At 42.3% G+C, this 21,949-nt stretch overlaps 1 protein-coding gene across 6 annotated transcripts in view; it reads right to left on the bottom strand.

The window, feature by feature from the left end:
* The window catches only part of ltbp4 (latent transforming growth factor beta binding protein 4), a 219,225-nt gene that overhangs the window by 194,942 nt on the left and 2,334 nt on the right, over nt 1-21,949 (bottom strand). For all 6 annotated transcript variants that reach the window (XM_084334973.1, XM_084334977.1, XM_084334974.1 and 3 more), the window contains exon 2: nt 6,632-6,877. In XM_084334973.1, the coding sequence (XP_084191099.1) occupies nt 6,632-6,877 (246 nt within the window). The remainder of the gene's footprint in view (nt 1-6,631; nt 6,878-21,949) is intronic.

Raw genomic sequence — 21,949 nt, 5'->3', positions numbered from 1 at the left:
CGTCATACCTTGCTGACATAATACCCCGGTATACGGTATATGACGGTATGACTTTCATTTTCATCAGCGGGGGGGGGGGGGCGCGGAGCTAACAATATACTCGTTATCACCATACATAATGCTTATATTGAAACACGTTGAGATTAGGGCCGTTCTTTCAACCTGAAAGTGCACTTTCTTCAACCTCGAAGTAAACAAATCACAGAACGGTAGCCAGTTAGTAGGTATCAACGTGAGCTTCCGGAACGGTAGCTAGTTAGTTAGCACCATCTAGGTATCAACGTGAGCTCCCGGGACAGTAGCTAGTTAGTTAGCACCATCCAGGTATCAACGTGAGCTCCCGGGACGGTAGCTAGTTAGTTAGCACCATCCAGGTATCAACGTGAGCTCCCGGGACGGTAGCTAGTTAGTTAGCACCATCCAGGTAGGTATCAACGTGAGCTCCCGGGACGGTAGCTAGTTAGTTAGCACCATCCAGGTATCAACGTGAGCTCCCGGGACGGTAGCTAGTTAGTTAGCACCATCCAGGTATCAACGTGAGCTCCCGGGACGGTAGCCAGTTACCCCACACCATCCAGGTATCAACGTGAGCTCCCGGGACGGTAGCTAGTTAGTTAGCACCATCCAGGTATCAACGTGAGCTCCCGGGACGGTAGCTAGTTAGTTAGCACCATCCAGGTATCAACGTGAGCTTCCGGAACGGTAGCTAGTTAGTTAGCACCATCCAGGTATCAACGTGAGCTCCCGGGACAGTAGCTAGTTAGTTAGCACCATCCAGGTATCAACGTGAGCTCCCGGGACGGTAGCTAATTAGTTAGCACCATCCAGGTATCAACGTGAGCTCCCGGGACGGTAGCTAGTTAGTTAGCACCATCCAGGTAGGTATCAACGTGAGCTCCCGGGACGGTAGCTAGTTAGTTAGCACCATCCAGGTATCAACGTGAGCTCCCGGGACGGTAGCTAGTTAGTTAGCACCATCCAGGTATCAACGTGAGCTCCCGGGACGGTAGCCAGTTACCCCACACCATCCAGGTATCAACGTGAGCTCCCGGGACGGTAGCTAGTTAGTTAGCACCATCCAGGTATCAACGTGAGCTCCCGGGACGGTAGCTAGTTAGTTAGCACCATCCAGGTATCAACGTGAGCTCCCGGGACGGTAGCTAGTTAGTTAGCACCATCCAGGTATCAACGTGAGCTCCCGGGACGGTAGCTAGTTAGTTAGCACCATCCAGGTATCAACGTGAGCTCCCGGGATGGTAGCTAGTTAGTTAGCACCATCCAGGTATCAACGTGAGCTCCCGGGACGGTAGCCAGTTACCCCACACCATCCAGGTATCAACGTGAGCTCCCGGGACGGTAGCTAGTTAGTTAGCACCATCCAGGTATCAACGTGAGCTCCCGGGACGGTAGCTAGTTAGTTAGCACCATCCAGGTATCAACGTGAGCTCCCGGGACGGTAGCTAGTTAGTTAGCACCATCCAGGTATCAACGTGAGCTCCCGGGACGGTAGCTAGTTAGTTAGCACCATCCAGGTATCAACGTGAGCTCCCGGGACGGTAGCTAGTTAGTTAGCACCATCCAGGTATCAACGTGAGCTCCCGGGACGGTAGCTAGTTAGTTAGCACCATCCAGGTATCAACGTGAGCTCCCGGGACGGTAGCTAGTTAGTTAGCACCATCCAGGTATCAACGTGAGCTCCCGGGACGGTAGCTAGTTAGTTAGCACCATCCAGGTATCAACGTGAGCTCCCGGGACGGTAGCTAGTTAGTTAGCACCATCCAGGTATCAACGTGAGCTCCCGGGACGGTAGCTAGTTAGTTAGCACCATCCAGGTATCAACGTGAGCTCCCGGGACGGTAGCTAGTTAGTTAGCACCATCCAGGTATCAACGTGAGCTCCCAGGACGGTAGCCAGTTACCCCGCACCATCCAGGTACTACTATAACGTTAGCTCCCAGTCCCAGAACGATAGCCACGTAACCCTCTGCTGGCGCGTGCTGTGCACTACAATCAACTCAGTGTAATAGCAGTCTGTGACGTCACGGTATTGAGAATCATACCGGCGGGATCTCGAAATACCCTGGTATACCGTAATACCGTCATACCGCCCAAGCCTAATATAGTCCTTACCTTGTCTATGATGTACTGCAAAAAGAAGAATCCAATTATCTGATCGCCATTCCAAATACTGATCGCGATCGTGTGTCCAACGTAATCCAGCATTGAACATGAACGGGGGGCGGGGACCCTCGACGATGCCATCCCTATACGCGCTTGTCTTGCCGGAGTATTTAGACCCCGCCCGCACGCCGCAGCTTGTCCCAGAAAACAAACCACATAGTTTCAAATGGAGTACAATAGCGGCCGCAAGGCGTTAGGCGGCGGTATTGGCCGTTTGCGATCTCAGAGCCATTCCCAATGATAACATCAGGCTGGATGGATGAATTATGAATAGCGAATAAAATAAATAATGATTAAAACCCGACTTTTCTCGGGTTTGGCGATCAAGCGATGGGGAGTTAACCCGAAATATGTTGGGTCTGGCGTCCAATGTGTTAAGAGTGATGCATTGCTCTGTTGTTATATATTTTTTATAGGGCTGTCAGTTTATCGCATTAATTAGATTAATTAATTACACAGCTAATTATCTCGTTATGAAAATGTATGCGAAATTTATTAAAAAATAATAAAAAAAAAAGTATTTACATATTTTTTTTTATCTCATTCATTCCATAGGAACGTAGAATAAACATTTACAGACTTTTTTTTTAAATGGTCCATTTGCATGTTCTTGGTATCTGATTCTAGGGACATCTATGGATCTCAGGCAATGTATTCCCAGTGTCAGAAATACTGTGGGCGGAATCCACAGAGAATGGATTGCGCAAAGCAAATTGCATCCACGGAGCCTGCTCTGCATCTGGGAGCTATCCACAAAAGCACATTGCTCGATGAGATACCAGCGCAGACACGCCCAAAATGTGTGGCTCACGAGCAGTCTGCACTCTGCACCCCTGACAACGCTCTTGGCAGAAATGTGTGTCAAAATGTAGCGCGCTGTCAAGTTTAGCGTGCTGTCCAAAAAAAGAAAAGAAACTAGAAATCAGGAAATCAAGATGGAAAGCAGTAAAAAGAAACCTGCAGTTAAAACCAAGAACGGCAAACGACACATGCCGTTCCTTCAAATGTGGAGAGATCTAATTCTGTATTTTAATCTGTATTTAGCCTTTATCTATTCGGTGAAGACCAGTTATTCTAATTAAAGAATTTACATTATCTGTCCCACTTTGTCCCACCAAAATCTTACTGTTGTCCCCCCCCCCCCTCCATCCACTAACTGGACTGTCATTGTACTATTTATTTGCACTAGCACTATTGCACTTGGGACATTGATATTATATTATTGATATTATTATTTTGTACATGCTATATTCAGTATGTTTGTATGTGGTGATGCTCTAAACTCAATTTCGTTGGACCAACAATGACAATAAATATTATATTCTTTTGCACTCCTCTATACATTACGAAGTAAACGAAATACAATACAAAATGAACAGAATACTAAAGAAAATAGATCTTATGAGTTATGAACAGTATCTAACTTGTTCGAGAAATATAAAGCTGCGTGCCAATAGCCTTCGCAACGCGAGATTTATAAATAAGGCTATAACTGACATTTCAAATCCTTGGTTCTGAGATGATCAATACAGTAAACATTTATTTCTGATATAGGTGCTGATCAGCAGTAATGCAATGTCATGATTATTATTATTCTGAAGTTATTATTATTATTATTAAATTAAGAATAAATTAATAATGAATTAATAAGAACTCCTCTCCTTCACTATAATCTAATTATGAAATCAGATATAGGCCAGGGCTTTACAACTTAATAAAGAAATATATATATTAAATGGGATAGAAACTAAATTAAATGTATACCAATATAATTAGAGCACTATATTCTTTCATTGTATATGGTATACATTTAATTTAGTTTCTTCAGAATAATAATAATCATGACATTGCATTACTGCTGATCAGCACCTATATCAGAAATAAATGTTTACTGTATTGATCATCTCAGAACCAAGCATTTGAAATGTCATGCTATAGCCTTATTTATAAATCATGCTTTGCGAAGGCTATTGGCACACGGCTTTATATTTCTCGAACAAGTTAGATTCTGTTTATATACGAGCATAACGCCAAGGCCCACAACATTATATAACGATATTTAAATAATGAGTATGATTGCATGGGATCGCTGCATGCGCTTGATTTGATATTGTCCTTCGAGATATACGATAATATCTTTCACGGTCATGCCTGTCTGCACAATTACTGCTGCCATGATCACCTGTTTAGAGGCTAATTTACATAGAAAGGGGTAGGGCTATCTTAGCTTCGTTCGATGGGCATGGGATTCGAATATGAAAATAAAATTCGATTATAAATTTTTTTATTTTATTTTTTATTTTTTTGCTAAATCAACTCTGCTTCTCTTTGTTAACACATTAACTGCCACAAAGTATGATCATCTTATACCATTCTCTGCCAGCACTGTAAGTATATGGAGATGTTCACCTTCTTTGCAGGGCTATAACTTTTTAAATTGTATTGCTAAATTGACATTACTATGGCCCATTCAACATCGATTATCTATCGTTCAGGATGTAGGAACGTTTTACTTGTTCATTCACACATTCATACGAAAATACCGTCTAGAATATAAATATGTTTTCATCGTTTTCTGCAGTAATTCCTAGAACGTGAGATATAGGCATAAATGCATATATAGATTATCAAATGCCGTTTGATACCGATCCACGCTATATTAAAAATGTCAACTGTACATGGTCCTAAACGTTATGACTGATAATGCGCGGGTGAACGGAGGAGGGGGGGGGGTCGTTTATAATTCCGTGATCGTCGTTGAATGCTTTATGTGGTATGGGTGATATATAGATCAGAGCAGTTTGCATGGATAATAATAAACACTCACGCTGAAAGTCACGGCAGCCTCCTCTTACCGTTGGGCGATGAGACTGGAGCAAAAAGATCCCAGTTATTTGATGGGGATCGAGTCGATCCATTTCCGGTTTGTATAATAATAATAACAGCCCAAATCATGCCGATTATTGAGTTATGGCAGCGATCCATATCCACGGCGTGTGTCTATAGTCCCGCAACGATATGCGAGTGGCCGGACGTATTTAGGAGACGCACCGATATCCAACCGGCCATTTCCGGTTTGGCAACTCGCCGATCATCCACCAGGTGGCAGTATTGAAGCGTTGCAGAGTTGTGCCGAGTTCCACTACATCAGACGAGGCTCCGTGAGGGAAATATGAATAACATGGCGAAAATATGAAATAAGATCACAATAACGTTGTACGCCGTGATCTGGCAGAATTAGCATGAACTTGAAACACGTCGTACAACGTGAATGGCGCAATATGTGTTAATTACAACAAGCAATGCTGTTTGTTATTTAAGATGAGGTCGGACTCGGCACTGACAGATTTGTGTTCATTGTGCTGCTTTTATAAAGCCTCCAATGACGGCTTACAATATTTCATGAAAGCAAAGTGTTTTGTTTGTCTAAGATTTAAAAAGGTTTAAACTTTACAGCACTGACAAAGTTGAACAAACTGCTGTACAAGTTCTCACAACATAAAAAAGAAATTTAAAAAAATGTAAATTTAAAATTAAAAACATATATTTAATTTTTTTTTCGAAACTTCGAATTAAAATCTAATCTCGGCCCCGAAGCTTCGAATTCCAAAAAAATAATCGAAGGTCAGCCCTAGAAAGGGGACATGTTCCGCCCATGTTACCTCATTTAAATATACGCCAATTTCACGGACGCAAAGCCGACGTTACACATGAGCAACCTAATTTCACTAATTTGAGAGCGAGATGCACCGGCTCTGCTCCGGAAAAAGCAGCGCAAAGCCTTTGTAGATTCTGCCCTGTGTCTGTTAGGCTTGAGTAAATTGTAATGAACCAAATGAGAATATCAATTACATTTTTTTTTATATCTTTGACTGAATAACACCATGCTAAAATGGACCAGACCTGAAAAATCTAAGCAAATGAATAAAGGGAAGATGATTAAACAGAAGGTTTTGTAGATACAGTACTGAATTCTGCCATCCGGACACAATTATAAATATGATTATAGAATATCAGGCCTAAAATGGTTATGCGATTAAAATGTGATTAATTAATTACAAAGCCTGTAATTAATTAGATTCCTTTTTTAATCGCCTGACAGCACACATTTTTTATTGAACAACTTTATCACACTTTTTACTGTCCGTTCTATTTTATAATTTTTTGCCTATTTTTTAACTGAATCAAACCGCACTTTTTTTACATTTATTGTTTTAAATTATGCTAGCTTTTGCCTGTATTTTTTACTGTTGTGAAGCACTTTGAACTGCAATTTCTGTATGAAAAGTGCTATACAAATAAAGTTATTATTATTATTATTATTATTATTATTATTATTATTATTATTATTATTATTATTATTATTATTATTATTATTATTATTATTATTATTATTATTATTATTATTATTATTATTATTATTATTATTATTATTATTATTATTATCTCACCTCCTGGTTGTCCCACTTCCTGGTGCTGTCCTATTGGCTGGCTTTGGAGGGGGAGGAGATACTCCGACTGGGTCAGCTCCGGATTGGTCCCCGCAGAGGGGGCGGATGGCGGCTTGACAATCTCATTGGTGGAGGAGGCTGGGGAAGCAGGGATCTGGCAGAACTTCCCGGAGAAGTTCGAAGGGCAGAGACACCGATCCTTCTGAATACAAACACCTCCATTCTGACACAGCATGGGACACAGGACTGAGAAAGAGAGCGAGAGCGAGCGAGACAGAGAGAGACAGAGAGAGACAGAGAGAGAGAGAGAGAGAGAGAGACAGAGAGAGCGAGAGGATTAGAGTGAAGGACAGAGAAGGAGGGATATATATGAGAGAGATTGAGAGAGAGAGAGAGATAGAGGGGGGGTCAAAATGCATTAATTCATTGATTGTATTGATTGGCTCATACAGAAGACAAATCTGCTGTTATAGACTGGAAAACTCACATCCTTTACAAACTGAACCAAACCGTTGAACTGTTAAAACCAAACCAAACCATAGACCTATTCAAACTAAACCAGAGCAAACCATAGACCTTTTAAACCTAAACCAAAACAAACCAAAGCAAACCAAAGAGTTACACTAATTGACATTCTGTCAGCATCACATTCTAGTAGCAAGTTGTGTGGTATTGTATCTTCATCCTTAAAAAAAAAAAAAAAAAACGGCTGGATCGCTACCTACGCTTTGTGTTAGGTTTGTGCCCTAGGTTGAGGACCACTATATTATCCCTATATTATAATGACAGCATCTGCTGCCTGGGGGGGGGGGGGGGGGGGGCTATGTGTGTGTGTGTGTGTGTGTGTGTGTGTGTGTGTGTGTGTGTGTGTGTGTGTGTGTGTGTGTGTGTGTGTGTGTGTGTGTGTGTGTGTTTTATGTCTGTGTGTGTGTGTGTGTGTGTGTGTGTGTGTGTGTGTGTGTGTGTGTGTGTGTGTGTGTGTGTTTTATGTCTGTGTGTGTGTGTGTTTGTGTGTTTGTGTGTGTGTGAGGTAATGCTCAGTGTATGTTAAAGAGGTGATGTAATTGTTTGCCTGAACATCTCCCCACAGATGAGTAGGAACAACACACACACACGCACACACACACACAAAGAGAGAGAGTTAGAGAGAGAGAGAGAGAGAGAGAGAGAGAGAGAGAGAGAGAGAGAGAGAGAGAGAGAGAGAGAGAGACACAATACAGCCAGGTGTCTGCCACATTGTGTCACTTTAAAATCATCTAAACCAGTGATGTCATTAGATTATGTCATCACCCTAGCTACAGTAGGAACATGCAGCAAACACTCCTCTCCTCTCATCCTCCCTTCACCTCTCATCCTCACCCATCCTCCCTTCTCCCATCCTCTCTTCATTTCCATTTCTCCTTTTTTCTCCCCTTCTCTTCTCTCCTCCTCTCCTTTCCTTTTTTCATCCATTCTTTTCCTTTCTCTCCTCTCTTTTCTTCTATCTCTGCTGTCATTCCCAGTCCTCTCTTCTCCTCTCCTTTCCTTTCTTCCTCTTCTGCTACCCCCAACCTTTCCTTTATGTGTGTGTGTGTGTGTGTGTGTGTGTGTGTGTGTGTGTGTGTGTGTGTGTGTGTGTGTGTGTTTGTGCGCGCGTGCATGCGTGTACAGTATGTGTATTGGCTGTATATCAACAGGCACGTGTGTTGTATGTGTCTATATTCACATGTGTGTGAATGCATGTGCACATACTTTTGCATTTGAGAACAATGTACATGTGTCTGTATATGCAAGTGCTGTGTGTGTGTGTCTTCTAGCTGTCCTGTGGTCAGAGGTCTTACCTCACTCTTCAGCATGGTTAAAACATGAGCACATCACAAATATTCTCAGCACGTGTGTGTGTCTGTGCGTGCACGCGTGTATGTGTGTGTTCAGTGGTAAATCAAAGCCATATGGCAATAGTCTCTCTCTCTCTCTCTCTCTCTCTCTCTCTCTCTCTCTCTCTCTCTCTCTCTCTCTCTCTCTCGTTGGACCATTATATATATTATTCAGGTTTATCCAGTTGCTCCTGTCTACAGTGTGTACATGAAATATAAAGCATTTATATATTTATAACACTAACTAATCTTAATGGATATCAACATTGCTAGCTGCAAGCTTTCTAAACTAATAGAAAATAGGCTAGGGGTGTAACGGTACATAAAAACCACGATTCGGTACGTACCTCGGTTTTGAAGTCACGGTTCGGTACGTACCTCGGTTTTGAAGTCACGGTTCGGTACGGGTTTTCGGTACAGTGGAGGAAAGTTTAGGTTTATTTATTTGGATTTCCATGTTCCACTCAGGGGTGATGCAGTAACTGTTAAGTATGGCTGTCAATGAATATTCTATATTCAAATTAATAATCAACTTAATAATTGGACACATTTATATTAGATTGTTGGCGTGGGCCTGAATGCGCTGCATGATGGATAGGAGACACGCGACGCCATTGAACTGAATACAACAACAACCGCGACCACATTATTGAATAGAGAAAGAAGCGTCATGCAGGTTCCTAATGGTAAATACTATTTCCTGTTTCATGCCAAGGAAAATATATCAATTCATATTTATCACACTTTGTTTGGAGGCGCGTTGCTGTGTATGAATGTCCATTCTATATGCCGCAAACTATCATTAATTTGATCTCCGAGAGACAGACCCTTCTCAATCTCTGCGTTCGCCACACTATGAGGCTATGCTAAATTACAGGTAATCGCTCAGTGTTGTGCGTGGGCTGAACAAACATCAGGCCTTTTGCGCAAGTTATATTTTGGGAAGGGGTGAACTTGGAGTTTTGAATAAAATTCTGCATGCAAAAAAAGGTTCTGCGCGCGCGTTCCGTTGGTGGTTAACGTACCGCTGCATTCGTTCGGTACACAGCCCGTACTGAACCAAAGGTCCGTACTGAAACGTTCAGTACGGATACGTGTACCGTTACACCTAGTGATGCACGATATATCGGCCGCCGATATAATATCGGCCGATATGGCCGTTTTTTTTTTCATCTGTATCGGTCCGATATCAAGTTAGGGCCGATATGGGCCGATATAAATATTTTTTTAAATATTTTTTTTCTTTTTACATGTTTTGGCCTTAAATAGTTTCAAAATATCAGTCATTTCTGAAAATAAGTTACAAAAGTAAAAAAAAAAAGCGTTTTGGAAAATAGCTCTTTATTTGATTACCATAAAAAAGTGTTTTCTATACAGAGATATCGACATCGGTAAATATCGGTATCGGCCAGAACAGCAATATTAATATCGGTTATCGGTATCGGCCACAATTTTCACATCGGTGCATCACTAGTTACACCCCTAGCTGCAATGCTAAGGTCGTTTTGGCTAGTGATTTCTCCTTCAGTATTCAAAATCCCCTACCTTATCAGAGAGATACATTGGTATTGTAAGACCTCATTCAACGTAAAGAGCGTGTGTGAACCACGAATTAAGCTCGTTTAATAGCACATTAATCTTCCCATACGTGGTCAACAAAAGGAACTGCCCTCCCTTATTTGGGCAGGAAAAGACTTTCAGTTTCAATGTGAGAGGTCTATTAAATGCATATGCTGATGACATCATAGCTCATGTTAGTCGTGTCTGTCTGATGACTGTTGCTCACAATATCTCAGACACACTCAACATCTCCCTGTTTTTATCTCTCTGTCTCTATCACTCTCTGCATAAATCCTCTGTATATGAAAGCACACACACACACACACACACACACACACACACACACACACACACACACACACACGCGCGCGCGCGCGCGCGCGCACACACAAACAAACAAACGCCCACCGCAAAATCAAGCTGAGTTTTCCCCCGTTTGTTTTAGGCATATTGTTTATGTTCCAATTGTTGTGTTATGTGTATTTTGTAAATGATAATAGTAATAATAATTATAATTGTGTATTCAATTTTGTATTTCCACACCAGCTGATGAATGAGTGAAACCTAACGTTATACGATGCAATGAAAGGCAGCCCATCTGCTTCAGGAGGTACCAGCTCAGCTCGGAGTGTTGGATATTTTAGAAAACCTAGCATTTTCTCTGCATTTTGGCACGATAACATCATGATCACTGCCCCTGTCGTATTAACCTCTTAACACGCACCGGTCCGAAATCCACCATGCCCATGCACGCACGTCGCGGCACTTTGCTAGCGTCTACCCGCTCGGGCTGCATTTTTTGCCGAACATATAATATACTGCTCAAAACATCTATTCGCCGCCATTCGAACGCCACCTCACGACCAATTCCGTGTTACATGACGATATGTCAGGCGAGGGTCTTTTTACGGTCTGCGCGTCAAATTACCACTTCGGACAGTATACGCTCGAGAACTGACCAATCACAGCTGATGGCGAAAATGATTGGTCAGCGTTGGTGACTGTCACATGCTTTCCTCCGACGCATGTGCAGCCAGCCGGCAGCCAGCCTGGCCGCGCAGATTCTCACCGGGAGAGTGTAACGTGTGGAAGGTCGCACTACCTCTCTCCAGATCCTACCCTTGCTGAGCAGGCGCCCCGACCGAACTGTAGGGGTCGCTGTCCACAACGCCCAGGACCCACCCACGGCTCCCCTCCCCCTAACTCAGCCAAACGAGTTAGTATAGCGATCAGCCCGAGCCAAGGCAATGCTGACTCTCCGGGAGTCGAGACCGCAGCCTCTTGCATTGGTCACGAGCACAATCTCCGCTACGCCACCTGACCGCCCTTGTTTCACTAATTTGTGCAGTAAGGAAAATGTGCTGTAGCTCTAGACATACAACATCATGTGTCAACCATGACCACACTCTACAAGTAATTTACCATGAAGTTTAAAAACATTTAATCTCAGTCGTGATTAGCTGCAGCCAATTTAGCCACAAGAAAAGTAAGAAACCCACTGTTACTCCCTACTGTGTCATGCTGCCTTGATACGTGGTTCAACCAACCAGCTGAGCTACCAGCAGCTGGTCTCAGCTACATGTACAGATGTAGGAAGCTCTGCCTGGAAGAATGTTTCAAGTCAGCAATACACTGATCCCTAGTGGATATAGACAACACACACACACACACACACACACACACACACACACACACACACACACACACACACACACACACACACACACACACACACACACACACACACATACACACTCATGCACACATACACACACGCTCAATGAGAGAGAGAGTGAGAGATAGAGAGAGAGAGTGAGAGAGAGAGTGTAGCCTATCAAAGTGGGAGTTTGGTCAGACATTCCTTCAGGTGTTGGTATTCAGATGTTAGTCGGTTATTAATAAATCACTGAAATATCTCTCTATATGTTATCCTTCATCACTCTCTCTCCCTCCTATTTCTCTATTCCACCCCTCATCTCTCTATCTTCCTCTTCTCTCTCTTTACCTCCCTCCTCTCTCTCTATTCCCTCCTTCATCTTGTCCCCCTATCCCCCTTTCTCTCTGTCTCTCTCTCTATTCCCTCTCTCTCTCTCTCTCTCTCTCTCTCTCTCTCTCTCTCTCTCTCTCTCTCTGTATGTCAGGTGAGTGTGAAACCCTAGAGAGCTAAAAAAAAAACAGGCCATACACACAAACACATGCACACACACACCAGCTTCTGACGGGGTCAAACAAAGCTTTAAGGGGGAATTGAGTCCTAACACTCTATCACCATAACCCTCTAACACCATAACCCTCTAACAACATGACCCTCTAACACCATGACCCTTTAACACCATGACCCTCTAGCACCATGACCCTCTAGCACCATGACCCTCTAACACCATGACCCTCTAACACCATGACCCTCTAACACCATGACCCTCTAACACCATAACCCTCTAACACCATGACACTCTAGCACCATGACCCTCTAGCACCATGACCCTCTAACACCATGACCCTCTAACACCATGACCCTCTAACACCATGACCCTCTAACACCATAACCCTCTAACACCATGACACTCTAGCACCATGACCCTCTAACACCATGACACTCTAACACCATAACCCTCTAACACCATGACACTCTAGCACCATGACACTCTAACACCATAACACTCTAACACCATAACCCTCTAACACCATGACCCTCTAACACCATGACCCTCTAACACCATGACCCTCTAACACCATAACCCTCTAACACCATGACCCTCTAACACCATGACCCTCTAACACCATGACCATCTAACACCACAACACTCTAACACAACAACCCTCTAACACCATGACCCTCTAACACCATCACACTATAACACCATAACCCTCTAACACCATGACACTCTAACACCATAACCCTCTAACACCATGACACTCTAACACCATGACACTCTAACACGATTTGAGATGATTTGACAGATTACCGGTGCTGCCTACGACACAGTCAACAACAGACTCAGCTTCTCTACTGCAGAATATGCCAGCCCAGCGTGGGAAAGATCCACCCATGCAAAAAAAAACTGGACCCCGCTCTTAACAAGAGCTGCAGATGTATCACTGGGTGCCTGAAGCCCACTAACACCAACAACCTGTACATCCTGGTAGGTATCGCTCCTCCAGACATCAGAAGAGCGGTAGCCAGCAGGACAGAGTGGTGCAGGCAAGCCACAGATGAGAGGCACCCCCTACATGGCCATGTACCTGCCCCCAGTCGACTAAAATCACAGAGAAGTTTCCTGACCAGCACTGCTCCACTGGAGACAACACCATCTGAAGCCCGCCTTAAAATGTGGAAGGAAAAGCTGTCCAGACACCCACACTAGGGATGTGCATGACTGACCAAAATCATTTTCGAATAATCTACTGTTCTTAAGACCGAATATTTGAACATTTGAAAATTCGAAACACTAAATTGTTATTTTCTGTTTCAGTTTAAATTCAGTTAAAATTTTCAGTTTCAGCTTAAGCTGCAACGTCCCTCATATGGGAAGTTTTTTGGATTTTTTTGCAACCGGCACTTTGGAGACCCCTAGTGGCTCGGGTGTGCATATTTTGTAATACAATATATATATATATATATATATATCGAATTGAAGGCTTATTTGTTGCCTGTCGATAGTGACAAAATCCGTTCAGCGGTATTTGAGGCTTGTGCAAAGTACACGGTATTGCGCAAAATACCACTCCCGACTCAGGCTGCAGTAGTTCCGTCAATCTAGATCCAATCTCGAAAATGATTGTGGATCGTTGTAGCCAATGAGTGTGGCTTTCCAATGATACCCCACATGCGGATCTATATAAAAAAACTAAAAACGCGAAAGAACACGAAAACAGGAAGAGCAAAACAGCCGAATGAATTGAAGTCTATGAGAGAACTGAGTTTTTCTTTGTACAGTTGACCAAAATCACTCCTAATCACTAATTTCTGAATGGAACAGAAGGTGTAAGCCATACCACCTTCTGGGGAAATACTACCTCTGGACTACTAACTACTACAGAAAAACTTGAGTAACAAGTTTTTTTACAACTCAAGTTCAGACCTATGTAACTCTATTACATTAGCACTAAAAGTGAATTTTTTTTTGGAATCAGAAACTTCAGAATGTCATCTTTAAAAAGAGACCAGGCTCATGCATGTGCTATAAGTATAAAGTATGTTGTTTTGGTTTGCAAAGAAAGTATGCAGTCCTCAAGTTCAAGTTAAAAAATTGCCACTTTTCTGCCCGCTTGTTAAGAGCTTGTTATTCTTTTTAATAGAATGGATCATTAAAATCAAAGGGTATTGCACATAAATAGGCACTTAAGATAATTCTTCAGGACGCTGATCGGCTCGGCTGACCGACAATAAATCTAAATGACACCATTCACCATCATAGCCTATAATAACAGCATTGCATTGGCCTATCAACCGGTTTTAACAAACAAACAGAAACAGTAGCATGTGCATCTTTTAGATAAATTGGGCTAGGAAAGCTGCCTCTAAATATAAAAATTTATAAAATAAAAAAATAATGAATTTAATCAAAAGATTTAAATAATAAAAAGATTTATAATAATTAAAAAAGAAATTGGGGCGCCCTCGTGGCGCATACCATAGTGCCTCGCGCACCTACGCGGCCGACCCGGGTTCGATCCCAGTCATTATTTGTCGCATGTCCTCCCCACCTCTCTTCCCGTTCGCCCTCTCCTCTGTCGGTCCTGCGTGACCAATAAAGCTGTAAAAATGCTAAAAAATAATAATAAAAATAATAATAATAATGTTTTACTCTGACTGAATTCTAACTAATCCCTAACCCACACAGCTCGACTATGCTCATGCCCCCTGCCGAAACCCTCCCACCAGGAGATAACTGGGCAAAATGGAAGTGCCTGAAACTACTCCACTCAGGTGTTGGCCATTCCAGGGAAGCAGATGGGGTTATCTTAGTGGCCCAACCACATACGACTGTGGCACAGAACCCCAGACCATGGAGCACCTCCTTCGATGTCCTCTGTTAGGTGGACCCTGCACAGCAAAGGACCTAGTACTCTACAACACTAAGGGACAGCAATGTACCAAGCACTGACTGGACGTTATATACAGATGCAGTCATTAGGACTGTCTACCATTCTACCGCAGTGCCAACGGGGTTGATTTTGAGGTTGATTGCTTTTCTGTTATATACCACCAGGAGACGCAAAGCCTGACAGAACCGATTCCGATTTGCAGCGTTGATGGATAGCAGCAGAGCTTCAGAAATAGGTCTCGAAATCCATAGCACACATGAAGAATATTTATATAAATTTGACATTCATAACTTATGATGATGAAGTTAAGACAACCTTTCTCTAGGCTTTTGAAAATGTAGGAGAGCAGCTGAGATAAATCGCTGATCGAAGCACAATGTGATTTTCCAAGATGGCCGTCCACTTCAATTAATTCTGAAGCTCGAGTCACAACAACGGACTTCTTGGTCAACTTTCACCACCTTCCCCAAATCCCCCACTCTCACCCGCTCGGTTGCAGTCTCTTTCGGAGCGGACGCTCGTTGGCTACAATGGTGATCAATCATTTTTGCCATCAGCGATGATTGATCAGTTCTAGACCACTCAGAACCGGACGTGGTCATTTGACGGAGCGGCCTGTCAAATTAACACAAAAATCTTCCGTGGGATTTTTTTTTTTATCCACTTTTTTCTCCCATTTTCTATATTTTCTCCCATCCCAATTTCATATCATCCAATTCAACCCTCCCCTGTCACGAACGCTGTTTCTTGCCTCCCACAAGCCGGCTGCAATGTGGACTAAGTCATACATAGCACAAGTCCCCTCCGGTACTTGAGGTAACAGCAGTTGCATCTTTTCACCTGCACAGCTCGATCTCTCAGTGTCGAGGAGTAACGCGTGGGAGGCTCACGCTGCCCCCGACACTTCCTGATTCTACTGCGCAGGCGCACCAACCGACCTGTAGGAGTCGCTGTCCACAACGCCCGATCCCCACCCATCAGTTTCCCACCCCCTAATACGGCCAATGTGTATTAGTATGAACGACCAGCTAAACTGAAAGCAATGTGGAGCGCTGGGCTCGAACAGGCGAGCCCAGCGTCTCTGCATTCATGGCGAGCGCCTTGCCCACTACGCCACGTAGCCGCCCATCTTCCGTGGGATTTTTATAAACTTTGGACTGTATGAATATAAGACTTCAGGCTATGGAACCGTTGTGTTGTCCAGCTCCTACCTCTCATCTGGAACTCAAAAACAGGAATCAGGTGACAAGTCAACACAAAAGTAAGAAAATATATTTTCTTTCAGTGTGTTCAAACCTCTGTTTCTCTAATACATTAGCACTCAAAGTGATTTTTCTTTATTGACTTAGCTAAGCTTTGCAAAAAAGGTATGCAAATCGCTTTCTGCAAAATGGGGGGTAAGCTTAAGAGATTAAGAGAAGTTATTTTCATTTTAATCATTGCGCACTAGTTGAGACCTATTTCAGAACGTGCTGCCTCTATTCTATAAGAGAATCCATAATGCAGCGAAGTCTGTGACAGATGACAGCTAATCCAGTGTGGGGGGGGGGATAAGGGTGGACACTCACACCTGATTGCCAAGGTGTTAAAATGCTATAGGTTTGAGCTCCCCTCCCCTTTTGGAATGCAGTTTTGAATTGAAATGCAAAAAACAAGCGGCTGAATCTGCATCTGTTAGTAACATAAACATTCCACTGCTCATCTTGCCTGGACAACAGACATGCTGTCCAAGTCCAACAGCGATTAATTGCACGGATGTAGGATGAATAAAGTCTTTAAACATCAATTTGATTTACTTGATTTTGTCTCTATTATTAGATACAGTTTACAATTTATCTCAAGAACTAAACACATCACTTCAGTAATACTCAAACAAGGGTGTCAGGGAATTGTGCCTTTTATTCCATCACCACTGCACCCTTATAAGGAGCTAAATTCAGGTGTAAGTTTAACCCCTTAACAGTCCGGCACATTTAGCATAAAACGCCTATCGATTGCATACCCAAAGTAATTTGCGATTCATTATACTTTATACTTATAGCACATGCATGCGTCTGGTCTCTTTTGATAGGTAACATTCTGAAATTTCTTACACAATAAAGTCACTTTGAGTGCTAATGTAATAGAGAAACAGAAACAGTGTACCTCAATAATTCAGCATGATTATCCAAAATGGCCGTCCGCTTCTATTCATTCAGACGCAAGAGTCAAAAGGAAGAACTTGTTGGTCTTCTTCTGCCCCTTTCTCGTTGCAATCAGCGCTCATCTGGGAATGCTTTCGGAGCAGACGCTCCTTGGCTAAAATGGTGGTCAATGAATGTCTCGGAGTGTGTCCGCATTAGGATTGTCACGATTCGCCACCCTAGTCGACGATGATATTTCGTCTATTTGCATATTCATGATCGACGCATCGTATTGTTAATTGTATGTGCCTTTTGCGGTGGAAATAGCAGACGTTTAAAGTCATAACATGCGCAACGTGTAATCTAACTAATGCGCAGTGAATCGCGTTCAAAATATAAATAACTTTTCTTAAACTAATATTCATGATTCTGCCTAGAGCCATGACTCGACAGTGTGCACGTTTCGCTCGCATTTGATAACTTTCGTGTTTCACTCCAGCTGGAAGGGGGGGGGCTGAGCCTGATACCCCTACCTTACATTTTTTTAAGCTATGGCAGCTCTTCAGCCTGCATTCTACAGCCTGTGATAACTCCTCTTGCGAGTCGCGCTGTTTCTATGTAAACTCCGAAAGCAACGGGTCCAATAAATGCGTCTAACGTGCTTTATATCCTCGCCATTCCTGTATGCCTGTCGCGGTTAAAAACCTTAACTAACGTTAGCTGCTAACTAAGCTAAGCTAGCTCACAGGCACAGGATAAATCTGTTTCATGGAGTTCTAATAGTGAGTAAAGGGGGGCTCTCTCTCCCTCTCTCTTTCTCTCTGTACGTTCAATGATGATGATCAATGAAGTAGCCAATAGTCACACTATAAAAACTAACTTGATAGTTGATAATAAATATTTCACTTCCTTAGCAAAAATATTGTAAAATCATTAAGTCTGCTATAAGCTATTCTTCCTCTTGTGTGTGTGTGTGTGTGTGTGTGTGTGTGTGTGTGTGTGTGTGTGTGTGTGTGTGTGTGTGCATACATTTACTATAGGCTACTCTTTTTGACATGGATTAGGCTAATTAGCTTTAACAATCCTGATTCCTGAGCCTATTTTATTCAAAAGGAAGATATTGATTTAAATATGTATATAGCCTATATATAAAAAATACATTTTAATCGTATCTCCTGTGCTGGCACAAGCACTACCATAGTGTGGAGTGGAGAGATAACACACAATACATATAATAATTGATGGAAATTATACTAAAACGTTTTTTATGGCCGGTAAAAATCTCTCTGGCTGGTAGTTTTTTAAATCTAAAGCTAAAAAAGGATGAGGATACTCATTAAACATTTTGAAATATTCAATTGCAAATATAATTAATTGTTGTTGATTTTTCTGGTAAATGAATGGTTTAGATTAATCGACTAATTGATCAAATAATCAACAGATTAATCACACACACACACACACCAAGCGGCCTGCTGCATTGTTAATAAACTATGGAATTTATATGGAATTCATTAAACTTATCCTTTGTGTCTGTTGTCATTTGTGTTATTTATTTATTTATTCACTGTCATTTGCAGTGTTTGTGTAGTGCTTGTATACATTTTCGGACATCACAATGACTATAAATGTCAAATGTAATTGTTAATGATACAAATAGTCATATTTATTATTATTATTATTATTTAATTCTGAGGATGTCTGTAGAATCAACGTTATTATAGCAATCACCATAATTTCTCCCAAATGAAGAGTTAAGAACACGGGTGCGCACCAGTCTGTCCGATTTACGCCTTTCAGAGTTTGTAAATCCAAATCCAAGGTCGGAAAGTCAATAAGCATCATGAACTCGAATGTAGGATGCATAATCATCAGGCCGTGGGGTGCCATGTACATTATGATCACAGTCGAAAGCTTACAAGGTTTTGATCTCCCCTTCCCCCTCTGGAATGTTTTGAATTTAAATGCAAATACAAGCGGCTGAATTTGTGTCGTGTGTTTGTGACGTTGTGAAGAAACAAAAGACCTAATTATATGGTTAAAAAAGTGCTAATTTACTTTATTGAAGTAACAGTGTCAAATGACAATATAGGCTATATAAAATTAGGAGCAAGTCTTTATGGTTAATGTCTAGTTAAAATAATATGCAACGTAAGAAAACGCTAAAACTACCAACCCGGGAAATATGGTTCACTAAATCCATTGATGTACTGATTAAAGGAGAGGGGAGGAGGGGAGAAACTGCCCGATTAAGTTGCTCCATTAAGTTGAATGGATAGTGGATAGGACAAAAACAGCATTTTATGAGCAAACTAAAGTAGTTAGAGAAGGAGAATGGAGAAAAAGCAAAGCAGTTATTTACTGAACTCAAAAATGCTTCAAATGTTTTTTTAATGATCACCTAGAAAATAAACAAACAAAAAAAATTATATAATACAAAAGTGCTCAAATATGTTATAGTATTATGCAACGTGAGAAAACTGACTTGATCTGCGAGCACATCTGCGTATTCGAGGGGCTCGCAGCTCTTTTATAATCACAGGATAGTGGATAGGACAAAAACAGAATCAGAATTCATATATTCATACTGTATATTTAAAGGGGAACTATCTTACTATTCCTTTCACTATTTGGGCAATTTTACACAATTCCTGTGAGTCTATGGAACACATCTGTAAGTTTTTTTTCAAAAAAATTCATTGTTTTGTATTTCTAATCAAGTACTCTAAAGCAGCATTTTTCCACTTCAAGATTTCAAGCTGTATTGGGCTGGGCTCCGCCCATAAGCACTTTGAGTGACAGTCACCCACAGTCTGCACTGGCAGACAGAGAGATATATAGAGAGATTGAGGGGGATACTAATTAATTTCGCCACGGGGGGCATAATCCCACGGGACAATGCATTGGTAACTTGTTTCAAATGACAATATATACCCCTGTGAATATTATTGCACGGAACAGAATACGGGCGCGCGCGTGGGAGCGTGCTATACAAGTGGAGACAGTGATATGCGAGTGGAGAAGCTCCTGCCCTGCTCGCGCGGTTGGGAGGTTGTGTGTAAATGCGTGTGTTTCCCCGAGAGAGAGAAGCTCCTGCCCCGCACGCGGCCGGGTGGTTGTGTGTAAATGCATGTGTGTTTCCCCGAGAGAGAGAAGCTCTCGCACGGCAAACCGTTTGAGAAAGTGTCGGTATTTCCACTCGCTCTGTTGTTGAGCGAATGGTTGCGCTACAACCATAGAGGGGGCATTATTATGCAGATGAGAATTGTTGGACGTCCAAGATACGCTAAGTTTCAGATGACTCAGTTCAGTGAGGGAGAATATTGTGAGATGTGAATTGGAAGAATGCGCCAAAATGAGAATTAGAGACATAGACCCCATTACTATTTAAACCCACATAGCTAGAAAACAATGCTAAACACTGGAAAAGGCCTTTTATAAGATAGTTCCCCTTTAACATTTTAAGCATTTTATGATCAAACTAAATTTGTTAGATTGGACATTTAATAACTGTCTCCATCTGCGAGCGCATTCTGCTGTGTATTCAAGCTGAGAACACAACCCTCTGCACCGGCTGTTTCTCCCCTCCCCTTTTCCTAGAGACGAAAAGTAACCTGGTGTAATCCGAGCACCCCTACTGGTTGATACCGTTAATATGGCAACCACTGGAAAACAATTGGCAGGGGTAGACCTTTCTGAATACCATGACACATTAACACCATGACACCACCACCATGGCACTCTAACACTATGACATTCTAACACCATCACATTCTAACACCATAACACTAACACCATAACACTAACACTATCACATTCTAACACCATAACACTAACACCATCACATTCTAACACCATAACACTAACACCATCACATTCTAACACCATAACTAACACCATAACACTAACACCATCACTTTCTAACAACATAACTAACACCATAACACTAACACCATCACATTCTAACACCATAACACTAACACCATAACACTAACACCATAACACTAACACCATGACACTCTAACACCATGACACTCTAACACCATGACACTCTTCATAGTCCTACTTCATAGTCCTACCAAAGACATGTCTTCAACCAAAGACAATCCTACCAGAGACATGTCTTCAGTCCTACCAGAGAGTTGTCTTCACAGTCCTACCAGAGAGTTGTCTTCAGTCCTACCAGAGAGTTGTCTTCAGTCCTACCAGAGAGTTGTCTTCAGTCCTACCAGAGAGGTGTCTTCAGTCCTACCAGAGTTGTCTTCACAGTCCTACCAGAGATTTGTCTTCACAGTCCTACCAGAGAGTTGTCTGCAGTCCTACCAGAGAGTTGTCTTCACAGTCCTACCAGAGATTTGTCTTCACAGTCCTACCAGAGAGTTGTCTTCAGTCCTACCAGAGAGCTGTCTTCAGTCCTACCAGAGAGTTGTCTTCAGTCCTACCAGAGAGTTGTCTTCACAGTCCTACCAGAGATTTGTCTTCAGTCCTACCAGAGAGTTGTCTTCAGTCCTACCAGAGAGTTGTCTTCACAGTCATACCAGTGAGCTGTCTCTGTAGTTCTACCAGAAACACGTCTCCACATTCCTATCAGAGAGCTGTCTTCAAAGTCCTACCAGAGACATGTCTCAACAGTCCTACCACAGGGCTGTCTCAAAAGTCCTACCAGAGAGTTGTCTCCATAGTTCTACTAAAGAGCTGTCTCCATAGCCATAGTTCCCCAGATATGTCTC

The sequence above is a fragment of the Notolepis coatsorum genome (genome assembly GCF_963971535.1).
Source record: "Notolepis coatsorum genome assembly, chromosome: 1".
NCBI lineage: Eukaryota > Metazoa > Chordata > Actinopteri > Aulopiformes > Paralepididae > Notolepis > Notolepis coatsorum.
Note: the sequence above shows the minus strand (reverse complement) of the source record. Positions and strands in the feature narration are given on the sequence as shown.